A 13,616-nucleotide genomic window follows, 5' to 3' on the forward strand; every position below is an offset into this window, starting at 1 on the left:
AAGTGACCAGCAGGCCAACGGCATCCAGTACCGCTAGTGTGACCAGGAGTCTATGAATTGGAATGTCTCCAGCTCATTTGTGTTTCAGCATTGTGGTTTCCATGGGAACTCGATGTCATAATGACATCACTGAGAAATTTCTCTATAAAGCTGGGACGTGCTCTAGGTTTCATCTGCACCCCAGCAAAGAGAGAGTACTCGTAATAGTGATCTGCTGGTAGCTGACATGCAGAATGACTTTACAGGGCAGGGATGTGGTGGGCTCTTGGAAGAACTTACCACACCCTTGTTTAAAAACAAACAACAAAAAATCTAACCAAAAAAAGTTGGTGAAATAGTAAGAAAATAAAATTTGCCTACACAATACCAAGCTTCATGGAGGGGTTAACCAAATGCACTACATACTGTACTCTGGTGCTGTAGACTGCTGCATTTTTTCAGCCAGCACACAACGTCCTCTCGTAGCTGAAGCGGGGAGTGTTTTCCACTAGGTGTCGCTACTGAGCTGCCTAATAGATGTTACTCCAGCTCTGTAGGAAAACATGATTCTCGAGATTATGACTTCCAATCAGCAAACTCCATCATAGTCCCTCTAGGGTCTTTATGAGGAGGAGATGGGGGGGAGGGGGGGGGGGATTTTAGGCTCTTGCATTTCAAATTGTTCCCTATTATAGATTATATCAAAGTCTGATTGTGTGGAATCTGCTCCTTGTGTAATTACAGAAATTAACGTCCATTAAGATTCAGAACGACAAGATGCGGACGGGGAATCTACCGCCAAACATGAAGAAAAACCGCGTCCTTCAGATAATCCCATGTAAGTGTTTCACTGAGGTTCAGTGATTATGTATTACCATGGCAGCGGCCATCTTTAAAGTGGGCAACCACTTCTCTTTTTTTGTTTTTTATCAATTTTTTTTGTTGTTGAGCAGATGAATTCAACCGGGTCATCATCCCCGTGAAGAGAGGGGAAGAGAACACAGACTATGTAAATGCCTCCTTTATCGATGTAAGTCTATTCTATATTATATAACATTTTAGGGATGCTTACAAATGGAAGTTTTTCTCTCAGTAGAACAGCCCTTAATGTTATTCCCAGTGAAGGGAATGGTTACTGTTATTATCCTTTATTTCTCTTGCGTCCTAGAGGAAACTGGGGATCTATTTAGTACCATGGGGTATAGACGGGTCCTCTAGGAGCCATGGGCACTTTAAGAATTTGAAAGTGTGGGATGGCTCCTCCCTCTATGCCCTTCCTACCAGACTCCGTTTAGAAAATGTGCTCGGAAGAGCCGGTCACGCTTATGGAAGCTCCTGAAGAGTTTTCTGCATTTATTTTTCTGTTTGTTATTTTCAGGCAGGACTGGATAGCACCAGCCTGCCTGCTTCGAGGGACTTAGGTGGGGGGGACGGCCCAACCTCTTGAAGGGCTAATGGTCCCATTCCCCATTGACAGGGCACTAGCTCCTGAGCGAACTATTCGCAAGCCCCACCACGGCGAGCGTACATTCCCGCAGCACGCCTCCACCCCTAACAGAGCCAGAATAGTGGTGAGTACTAAGCCGGCGTCCCGTTTAGCAGGTCGCCGGCCATTATGGCGGCATGAGGGTACGGAGACGCACGGCTTCTAACCGGGGCGGACTGCGTCTCTAGACTCACTACACAGTGCAGACACAGCGCTTCTGAGGGTGCGAACGGAGTCTCGGTACACTGTACACAGTACCCACACTGGCAAACAAAGACTTAAAACGGTTAGGACTTCATTTTAAGCACTAAATTACCTCAGCCAGTATAAAAAAAGCGGTAAGGCCGTGCGCCTTTAAGGGGGCGGGACTTCACTATGAGCGGATACAGCAGCTCACCAGCGCCATTTTCACTCTGCAGTGGACACTCTTCCGGAGTGACTCCAGATTACCTCAGCGGTACCAGGGGGTCATAGCAGGGGGGGAGCTATTATTAGTGTACTAAGTCCCCAATCTGGGTACTTAGTCTGCGACCCGGCTAAGCTTGGCATTAGCGATAATTGCGCGGTGTGCTGGCTCCATAATATCTCTGTGTCTCCCTGGAAGGGCTCTTTGTAGTTTAATTGTGCTCTTAACCTTTTCCTGTGTGTGTTTTGTGTTGTCACATTTACAATATGTCAGGCAAAGAGTGTGATTCATGTACAACAGAGTGTTCCTCTTCCCCAGGGGGCTCACTACTGTGTACTCAATGTGGTGCACCTTCCCAGGCTAGCAGGGCTGAACCAGCATTACTGGATTCTATTAACAGGAATGATTTCCTATATTTCTACTAAATTGTCCCGCAATGAGAAAGAGACTCAATACTTAAGACATTCTGTGGATGAGTTTATGAACAGAGACTCATTCCCCAAACCAGCGTCTCAGAACCCTACCATTTGTCCGCAAAAACGTACTCTGTCCCATATCCTGCAGTCTGACTCAGATGATCAAGGGTCAGACATGGAGGAGGGAGAGGGGGACTCAGAAGGGTGGGATGCTGCTCTGTCACAGGGAAAAGAGGCTCTTATAGAAGCTATCGGAGACGTCTTGCAAATTCCTGATAAGGTGACAGAGGAGTGTGAGGAATCTTATTTCTCTATCGTCCTAGTGGATGCTGGGGTTCCTGAAAGGACCATGGGGAATAGCGGCTCCGCAGGAGACAGGGCACAAAAAGTAAAGCTTTAGGATCAGGTGGTGTGCACTGGCTCCTCCCCCTATGACCCTCCTCCAAGCCTCAGTTAGATTTTTGTGCCCGGCCGAGAAGGGTGCAATCTAGGTGGCTCTCCTAAAGAGCTGCTTAGAAAAGTTTAGCTTAGGTTTTTTATTTTACAGTGAGTCCTGCTGGCAACAGGATCACTGCAACGAGGGACTTAGGGGAGAAGAAGTGAACTCACCTGCGTGCAGGATGGATTGGCTTCTTTGGCTACTGGACATTAGCTCCAGAGGGACGATCACAGGTACAGCCTGGATGGTCACCGGAGCCTCGCCGCCGGCCCCCTTGCAGATGCTGAAACAAGAAGAAGGTCCAGAATCGGCGGCATGAAGACTCCTCAGTCTTCTTAAGGTAGCGCACAGCACTGCAGCTGTGCGCCATTTCCTCTCAGCACACTTCACACGGCAGTCACTGAGGGTGCAGGGCGCTGGAAGGGGGGCGCCCTGGGAGGCAATGAAAACCTATTTTTGGCTAAAAATACCTCACATATAGCCTCCGGGGGCTATATGGAGATATTTAACCCCTGCCAGAATCCGTTAAGAGCGGGAGACGAGGCCGCCGAAAAAGGGGCGGGGCCTATCTCCTCAGCACACAGCGCCATTTTCCCTCACAGAAAGGCTGGAGGGAAGGCTCCCAGGCTCTCCCCTGCACTGCACTACAGAAACAGGGTTAAAACAGAGAGGGGGGGCACTAATTTGGCGTTAGAAATATATAAAAAAGATGCTATAAGGGAAAACACTTATATAAGGTTGTCCCTATACAATTATAGCGTTTTTGGTGTGTGCTGGCAAACTCTCCCTCTGTCTCTCCAAAGGGCTAGTAGGTCCTGTCCTCTATCAGAGCATTCCCTGTGTGTGTGCTGTGTGTCGGTACGTGTGTGTCGACATGTATGAGGACGATGTTGGTGAGGAGGCGGAGCAATTGCCTGTAATGGTGATGTCACTCTCTAGGGAGTCGACACCGGAATGGATGGCTTATTTAGGGAATTACGTGATAATGTCAACACGCGGCAAGGTCGGTTGACGACATGAGACGGCCGACAAACAATTAGTACCGGTCCAGACGTCTCAAAAACACCGTCAGGGGTTTTAAAACGCCCGTTTACTTTAGTCGGTCGACACAGACAGGGACACTAAATCCAGTGTCGACGGTGAATAAACAAACGTATTCCTTATTAGGGCCACACGTTAAGGGCAATGAAGGAGGTGTTACATATTTCTGATACTACAAGTACCACAAAAGAGGGTATTATGTGGGATGTGAAAAAACTACCGTAGTTTTTCCTGAATCAGATAAATTAAATGAAGTGTGTGATGATGCGTGGGTTCCCCCCGATAGAAAATATGGGCGGTATACCCTTTCCCGCCAGAAGTTATGGCGCGTTGGGAAACACCCCTTAGGGTGGATAAGGCGCTCACACGCTTATCAGAACAAGTGGCGGTACCGTCTATAGATAGGGCCGTCCTCAAGGAGCCAGCTGACAGGAGGCTGGAAAATATCATAAAAAGTATATACACACATACTGGTGTTATACTGCGACCAGCGATCGCCTCAGCCTGGATGTGCAGAGCTGGGGTGGCTTGGTCGGATTCCCTGACTAAAAATATTGATACCCTTGACAGGGACAGTATTTTATTGACTATAGAGCATTTAAAGGATGCATTTCTATATATGCGAGATGCACAGAGGGATATTTGCACTCTGGCATCAAGAGTAAGTGCGATGTCCATATCTGCCAGAAGATGTTTATGGACACGACAGTGGTCAGGTGATGCAGATTCCAAACGGCACAAAGGTGTATTGCCATATAAAGGAAGAGGAGTTGTTTGGGGTCGGTCCATCGGACCTGGTGGCCACGGCAACTGCTGGAAAATCCACCGTTTTTTACCCTAAGTCACATCTCTGCAGAAAAAGACACCGTCTTTTCAGCTTCAGTCCTTTCGTCCCTATAAGAGTCATATCTGCCCAGGGATAGAGGAAAGGGAAGAAGACTGCAGCAGGCAGCCCATTCCCAGGAACAGAAGCGTTCCACCGCTTCTGACAAGCTCTCAGCATGACGCTGAGACCGTACAGGACCCCTGGATCCTACAAGTAGTATCCCAGGGGTACAGTTTGGAATGTCGAGACGTTTCCCCTGCGCAGGCTCCTGAAGTCTGCTTTACCAAGGTCTCCCTCCGACAAGGAGGCAGTATGGGAAACAATTCACGAGCTGTATTTCCAGCAGGTGATAATTAAATTACCCCTCCTACAACAAGAAAAGGGGTATTATTCCACACTATATTGTGGTACTGAAGCCAGAAGGCTAGGTGAGACCTATTCTAAATCTAAAAAAAAAAAAAAATTTGAACACTTACAAAGGTTCAAATCAAGATGGAGTCACTCAGAGCAGTGATAACGAACCGGGAAGAAGGGGACTATATGGTGTCCCGAGACATCAGGGATGCTTACCTCCATGTCCCAAATTTGCCCTTATCACTAAGGGTACCTCAGGTTCGTGGTACAGAACTGTCACTATCAGTTTCAGACGCTGCCGTTTGGATTGTCCACGGCACCCCGGGTCTTTACCAAGGTAATGGCCGAAATGATGGTTCTTCTTCGAAGAAAAGGCGTCTTAATTATCCCTTACTTGGACGATCTCCTGATAAGGGCAAAGTCCAGGGAACAGTTGGAGGTCGGAGTAGCACTATCTCGGATACTGTTACAACAGCAGGGGTGGATTCTAAATATTCCAAAATTGCAGCTGATCCCGACAACAAGTCTCCTGTGCTTAGGGATGATTCTGGACACAGTCCAGAAAAAGGTGTTTCTCCCGGAAGAGAAAGCCAGGGAGTTATCCGAGCTAGTCAGGAACCTCCTAAAATCAGTGCATCATTGCACAAGGGCCATGGTAAAAAAATGGTGACTTCCTTCGAAGCAATTCCAGTCGGCAGATTTCATGCAAGAACTTTTCAGTGGGATCTGCTGGACAAATGGTCCGGATCGCATCTTCAGATGCATCAGCGGATAACCCTATATCCAAGGACAAGGGTGTCTCTCCTGTGGTGGTTACAGAGTGCTCATCTTCTAGAGGGCCGCAGATTCGGCATTCAGTTTTGGATGTTGGTGACCACGGAGGCCAGCCCGAGAGGCTGGGGAGCAGTCACACAAGGAAAAAATTTCCAGGGAGTGTGATCAAGTCTGGAGACTTTTCTCCACATAAATATAGCTAAGGGTAAATTTATAATGCTCTAAGCTTAGCAAGACCTCTGCTTCAAGGTCAGCCGGTATTGATCCAGTGGGATAAAACATCACGGCAGTCGCCCACGTAAATAGACAGGGCGGCACAAGAAGCAGGAGGGCAGTGGCAAAAACTGCAAGGACTTTTCGCTGGGTGGAAAATCATGTGATAGCACTGTCAGCAGTGTTTCATTCCGGGAATGGAAACTGGGAAGCAGACTTCCTCAGTAGGCACGACCTCCACCCGGCAGAGTGGGAACTTCATGGGGAAGTTTTCCACATGATTGTAAACCGTTGGGAATTACCAAAGGTGGACATGATGGCGTCCCGTCTGAACAAAAAACGGAACAGGTATTGCGCCAGGTTAAGAGACCCTCAGGCAATAGCTGTGGACGTTCTGGTAACACCGTGGGTGTACCAGTCGGTGTATGTGTTCCATCCTCTGCTTTTCATACCTAAGGTACTGAGAATTATAAGACGTAGAGGAGTAAGAACTATACTCATGGCTCCGGATTGGCCAAGAAGGACTTGGTACCCGGAACTTCAAGAGATGCTCACAGAGGACTTATGGCCTCTGCCGCTAAGAAGGGACTTGTTTCAGCAAGTACCATGTCTGTTCCAAGACTTACCGCAGCTGCGTTTGACGGCATGGCGGTGGAACGCCAGATCCTAAGGGAAAAGGCATTCAGGAAGAGGTCATTCCTACCCTGGTCAAAGCCAGAAAGGAGGTGACCGCACAACATTATCACCACATGTGGCGAAAATATGTTGCGTGGTGTGAGGCCAGGAAGGCCCCACGAAGAAATTTCAACTCGGTCGATTCCTGCATTTCCTGCAAACAGGAGTGTCTATGGGCCTCAAATTGGGGTCCATTAAGGTTCAAATTTCGGCCCTGTCGATTTTTCTTCCAGAAAGAATTGGCTTCAGTTCCTGAAGTCCAGAAGTTTGTCAAGGGAGTATTGCATATACAACCCCCTTTTGTGCCTCCAGTGGCACTGTGGGATCTCAACGTAGTTCTGGGATTCCTCAAAACACATTGGTTTAAAACCAGTCAAATCTGTGGATTTGAAGCATCTCACATGAAAAGTGAACATGCTCTTGGACCTGGCCTGGACCAGGCGAGTGTCAAATTGGTGGTTTTTTTCTCAAAAAAGCCCATATCTGTTTGTCCATTCGGACAGGGCAGAGCTGCGGACTCGTCCCCAGTTCTCTCCCTAAGGTGGTGTCAGTGTTTCACCTGAACCAGCTTATTGTGGTGTCTTGCGCCTACTAGGGACTTGGAGGACTCCAAGTTGCTAGATGTGGTCAGGGCCCTGAAAATATAGGTTCCAGGACGGCTGGAGTCAGGAAAACTGACTTGCTGTTATCCTGTATGCACCCAACAAACTGGGTGCTCTTGCTTCTAAGCAGACTTTTGCTAGTTGGATGTGTAATACAATTCAGCTTGCACATTCTGTGGCAGGCCTGCCACAGCCAAAATATGTAAATGCCCATTCCACAAGGAAGGTGGGCTCATCTTGGGCGGCTGCCCGAGGGGTCTCGGCTTTACAACTTTGCCGAGCGGCTATTTAGTCAGGGGCAAACACGTTTGTAAAATCCTACAAATTTGATAACCTGGCTAAGGAGGACCTGGAGTTCTCTCATTTGGTGCTGCAGAGTCATCCGCACTCTCCCGCCCGTTTGGGAGCTTTGGTATAATCCCCATGGTCCTTTCAGGAACCCCAGCATCCACTAGGACGATAGAGAAAATAAGAATTTACTTACCGATAATTCTATTTCTCGGAGTCCGTAGTGGATGCTGGGCGCCCATCCCAAGTGCGGATTATCTGCAATACTTGTACATAGTTACAAAAATCGGGTTATTATTGTTGTGAGCCATCTTTCAGAGGCTCCGCTGTTATCATACTGTTAACTGGGTTCAGATCACAGGTTGTACGGTGTGATTGGTGTGGCTGGTATGAGTCTTACCCGGGATTCATAAATCCTTCCTTATTGTGTACGCTCGTCCGGGCACAGTATCCTAACTGAGGCTTGGAGGAGGGTCATAGGGGGAGGAGCCAGTGCACACCACCTGATCCTAAAGCTTTACTTTTTGTGCCCTGTCTCCTGCGGAGCCGCTATTCCCCATGGTCCTTTCAGGAACCCCAGCATCCACTACGGACTCCGAGAAATAGAATTATCGGTAAGTAAATTCTTATTTTTAATGTAAAAAAAATAAGTCCTCCGTCACGTTTCCTGTATCAAAGGAACGGACTACCCTGTTTGAAGTACTGTGGGTTAATCCTGATAGGAAATTTCAGATCCCTAAAAGGTTACTCTCATCCTTTCCTTTTCTGCCTGGGGATAGGAAAAAATGGGAAAATCCACCGATAGTGGATGCATCAGTATCCAGGCTTTCACGGAAAATAGTGTTACCTGTCCCTGGTGCCACCTCCTTGAAAGACACGTCGGATCGTAGAATTGAGACCACACTTAAATCCTTGTATACGGCTGCTGGGTTGAGACCCACTATAGCTTGTGCGTTGATTACTAAAGCCATTGCTAAATGCTTGGGTAACCTAATTGAGGGGTTGGGTTCCTTATCTAGGGAGGAGATTGTTTTACTCCTGCAACATATACAGGACTCTGCGAACTTTATGGTGGAAGCCATAAAAGAAGTAGGTTTGCTTAATGCACGCACCACGGCTATGGCAGTGTCAGCACGCAGAGGCTTATGGCTACGCCAGTGGACTGCAGACACAGACTCCAGGAAAGGAGTGGAAGGCCTACCCTTCACAGGAGAGGCCTTATTTGGAGATGGACTAGACAAACAGATCTCCAAAGCTACTGCGGGTAAGTCCACGTATCTTCCTTCTGCAGCTCCCCCAGCCAGGAAGGCTTACTCAGGACCTAATCTACAGTCCTTTCGGGCTGCCAAGTTTAAGGGCAAAACCAGAGGTTCTTCTACAGCCACCAGAGGCGCTACAGGTAAACCACGCAAACCAGCAACTGCCAGTTCTCCGGAACAGAGCTCTAGCTCTGCTTCCTCAAAGCCTTCAGCATGACAATGGACTGCGATGCCTGGAAGACTGGCAGGTGGGAGCCCGACTAAAGTTTTTCAGTCACATCTGGACAGGTTCGTGCCAGGATCCCTGGGTCATAGATCTTATTTCCCAGGGCTACAGACTGGAGTTTCAGGAGATCCCACCTCACAGATTCTTCAAATCAGGCTTACCAGTTTCACAGGAAGCAAGAATAACCTTACAGGATGCCATTCACAAACTGGTACAGACTCAGGTCATTGTTCCAGTTCCACCTCATCTCCAAAACAAGGGATATTATTCCAACTTGTTTGTAGTACTGAAACCGGACGGTTCGGTAAGGCTGATTTTAAATCTAAAATCATTGAACCCATACTTACGAGTGTTCAAATTCAAGATGGAGTCTCTAAGAGCGGTGATCTCAGGGCTGGAGGAGGGGGAATACCTAGTGTCTCTGGATATCAAGGATGCGTACCTTCACATTCCGATCTTGCCGCCTCACCAGGCTTATCTACGATTTACACTGCAGGACTGTCACTACCAGTTCCAGGCCCTGCCATTTGGTCTCTCCACAGCACCGAGGGTGTACACCAAGGTGATGGCAGAGATGATGTTTCTCCTTCGCAAGCAGGAAGTGAACATAATTCTGTACCTGGACGATCTTCTGATAAAGGCACCGTCCAGGGAAAGGTTGTTGGATAGCATTGGCCTCTCAACCAAACTACTCCTGGATCACGGGTGGATTCTAAATCTTCCGAAATCTCACTTAAAGCCAACTCGGAGGCTCCCTTTTCTGGGAATGATACTGGACACAGAGTCGCAGAAAGTTTTTTCTCTAACGTCCTAAGTGGATGCTGGGACTCCGTAAGGACCATGGGGAATAGCGGCTCCGCAGGAGACTGGGCACAACTAAAGAAAGCTTTAGGACTACCTGGTGTGCACTGGCTCCTCCCACTATGACCCTCCTCCAGACCTCAGTTAGATTCTTGTGCCCGGCTGAGCTGGATGCACACTAGGGGCTCTCCTGAGCTCCTAGAAAGAAAGTATATTTTAGGTTTTTTATTTTACAGTGAGATCTGCTGGCAACAGACTCACTGCAGCGAGGGACTAAGGGGGAGAAGAAGCAAACCTACCTAACTGGTGGTAGCTTGGGCTTCTTAGGCTACTGGATACCATTAGCTCCAGAGGGATCGACCGCATGAAACCGGCCATTGATGTTCGGTCCCGGAGCCGCGCCGCCGGCCCCCTTACAGAGCCAGAAGCAAGAAGAGTCCGGAAAATCGGCGGCAGGAGACATCAGTCTTCACCAAGGTAGCGCACAGCACTGCAGCTGTGCGCCATTGCTCCTCATACACACTTCACACTCCGGTCACTGAGGGTGCAGGACGCTGGGGGGGGGTGCCCTGAGCAGCAATAAAAACACCTTGGCTGGCAAAAATATCACAATATATAGCCCCAGAGGCTATATATGTGATAAATACCCCTGCCAGAATTCATTAAAAAGCGGGAGAAAAGTCCGCGAAAAAGGGGCGGAGCTATCTCCCTCAGCACACTGGCGCCATTTTCTCTTCACAGTGCAGCTGGAAGACAGCTCCCCAGGCTCTCCCCTGTAGTTTTCAGGCTCAAAGGGTTAAAAAGAGAGGGGGGGGGCACTAAATTTAGGCGCAATATTGTTTATACAAGCAGCTATTGGGGGAAAAATCACTCAGTTATAGTGTTAATCCCTGCATTATATAGCGCTCTGGTGTGTGCTGGCATACTCTCTCTCTGTCTCCCCAAAGGACTTTGTGGGGTCCTGTCCTCAGTCAGAGCATTCCCTGTGTGTGTGCTGTGTGTCGGTACGACTGTGTCGACATGTGGGATGAGGAAGGTTACGTGGAGGTGGAGCAGAGGCCGAAAATGGGATGTCGCCCCCTGTGGGGCCGACACCAGAGTGGATGGATAGGTGGAAGGTATTAACCGACAATGTCAACTCCTTACATAGAAGGCTGGATGACGTAAAACAGCTGTGGGACAGCTGGCTTCTCAGCCCGCGCCTGCCCAGGCGTCTCAAAGGCCATCAGGGGCTCAAAAAAAACGCCCGTTACCTCAGATGGCAGACACAGATGTCGACACGGAGTCTGGCTCCAGTGTCGACGAGGTTGAGATATATACACAATCCACTAGGAACATCCGTTACATGATCTCGGCAATAAAAAATGTGTTACACATTTCTGATATGAACCCAAGTACCACATAAAAGGGGTTTTATTTTTGGGGAGAAAAAGCAGCCAGTGTTTTGTTCCCCCATCAGATGAGTGAATGAAGTGTGTGAAGAAGCGTGGGTTCCCCCAATAAGAAACTGGTAATTTCTAAAAAGTTACTGATGGCGTACCCTTTCCCGCCAGAGGATAGGTCACGTTGGGAGATATCCCCTAGGGTGGATAAGACGCTCACACGTTTGTCAAAAAAGGTGGCACTGCCATCTTAGGATACGGCCACCTTGAAGGAGCCTGCTGATAAAAAGCAGGAGGCTATCCTGAAGTCTGTATATACACACTCAGGTTCTATACTGAGACCTGCAATTGCCTCAGCATAAATAGTGCTACTGCAGCGTGGTCTGATACCCTGTCAGATAATATTAATACCCTAGACAGGGATAATATTTTGCTAACATAGAGCATATTAAAGACATCGTCTTATATATGAAGGATGCACAGAGGGATACTTGCCGGCTGGCATCCAGAATTAATGCAATGTCCATTTTGCCAGGAAGGTATTAGAAAGCCGGCAGTGGACAGGTGATGCTGCCTTTAAAAGGCACATGGAGATTCTGCCTTATAAGGGTGAGGAATTGTTTGGGGATGGTCTCTGGGACCTCGTATCCACAGCAACAGCTGGGAAGAAATTTTTTTACCTCAGGTTCCTCACAGCCTAAGAAAGTACCGTATTTTCAGGTACAGTCCTTTCGGCTTCAGAAAAGCAAGCGGGTCAAAGGCGCTTCCTTTCTGCACAGAGGCAAGGGAAGAAGGAAAATGCTGCACCAGACAGCCAGTTCCCAGGATCAAAAATCTTCCCCCGCTTCCTCTGAGTCCACCGCATGACGCTGGGGCTCCACAGGTGGAGACAGGTGCGGTGGGGGCGCGTCTCGGGAACCTCAGGGACCAGTGGGCTTGCCCACAGGTGGATCCCTAGGTTCTGCAAATAGTATCACAGGGATACAGGCTGGAGTTCGAGGCGACTCCCCCTCGCCTTTACCTCACATCAGCCTTGCCTGCTGCCCTCGGAGAAAGGTAGTACTGGCGGCAATTCACAAGCTGTACTTCCAGCAGGTGAAATCAAGGTACCCCTCCTTCAACAAGGCCGGGGTTAATATTCCAAAATGTTGTGGTACCGAAACCAGACGGTTCGGTGAGACCCATTCTAAAATTGAAATCCTTGAACACTTATATGCGAAGGTTCAAGTTCAAAATGGAATCGCTCAGGGCGATTATTGCAAGCCTGGAGAATTTCATGGTATCACTGGATGCTTACCTGCATGTCCTTATTTACCCTCTTAACTAGGAGTACCTCAAAATTGTGGTACAGGATTGTCATTACCAATTCCAGACGTTGCCGTTGGTCTGTCCCCGGCACCGAGGTATTTACCAAGGTAATGTCCGAAATAATTATCCCGTACTTGGACGATCTCCTTATAAAGGCGAGGTCCAGGGAGCAGTTGTTCGTCGGAGTAGCACTATCTCGGGAAGTGCTACACCAGCACGGCTGGATTCTGATTATTCCTAAGTCGCAGCTGGTTCCTACGACGCGTCTACTGTTCCTGGGTATGGTTCTGGACACAGAACAGGATAAAAATGTGTTTCTCCCTGGGGAGAAGTCCAAGGAGGAGTTGTCTCTAGACAGAGACCTCCTAATACAAATACAGGTGTCGGTGCATCAGTGCACGCGAGCCCTGGGAAAGATGGTAGCTTCTTACGAAGAAATTCCATTCGCCAGGTCCCATGCAAGAATCTTCCAGTGGGATCTGTGGGACAAGTGGTCCGGGTCGCATCTTCAGATGCATCGGCGGATAACCCTATCTCCAAGGGCCAGGGTGTCGCTGTTGTGGTGGCTGCAGAGTGCTCATCTTCTAGGGGGCCGCAGATTCGGCATACAGGACTGGGTCCTGGTGACCACGGATGCCAGCCTTCGAGGCTGGGGGGGCAGTCACACTGGGAAGAAACTTCCAAGGCTATGGAAAAGTCAGGAGACTTCCCTACACATAAATATTCTGGAACTAAGGGCCATTTACAATGCCCTAAGTCAGGCTAGACCCTGCTTCAACACCGGCCGGTGCTGATCCAGTCAGACAACATCACGGCGGTCGCTCATGTAAACCGACAGGGCGGCACAAGAAGCAGGATGGCGATGGCAGAAGTCACAAGGATTCTCCGATGGGCGGAAAATCATGTGTTAGCACTGTCAGAAGTGTTCGTTCCCGGCGGGGACAACTGAGAAGCAGACTTTCTCAGAAGACACGACCTCCACCCGGGAGAGTGGGGACTTCATCCAGAAGTCTTCCAAATGATTGTACACCGTTGGGAAAGGCCACAGGTGGACATGATGGCGTCCCGCCTCAACAAACAGTTACAAAGATATTGCGCCAGGTCAAGGAACCCTCAGGCGATAGCTGTGGACACTCTGGTA

The 13,616-nt window shown here is 48.8% G+C and overlaps 1 protein-coding gene across 2 annotated transcripts in view; it reads left to right on the top strand.

Annotated features, from left to right (window-relative positions):
• PTPRA (protein tyrosine phosphatase receptor type A) overlaps positions 1–13,616 on the top strand; it is a 223,626-nt gene that overhangs the window by 182,719 nt on the left and 27,291 nt on the right. For both annotated transcript variants that reach the window (XM_063925332.1, XM_063925333.1), the window contains 2 exons: positions 724–817; positions 933–1,009. In XM_063925332.1, coding sequence (XP_063781402.1) covers positions 724–817; positions 933–1,009 — 171 coding nt within the window. The remainder of the gene's footprint in view (positions 1–723; positions 818–932; positions 1,010–13,616) is intronic.

Source organism: Pseudophryne corroboree, chromosome 1 (assembly GCF_028390025.1).
Source record: "Pseudophryne corroboree isolate aPseCor3 chromosome 1, aPseCor3.hap2, whole genome shotgun sequence".
Lineage (NCBI taxonomy): Eukaryota > Metazoa > Chordata > Amphibia > Anura > Myobatrachidae > Pseudophryne > Pseudophryne corroboree.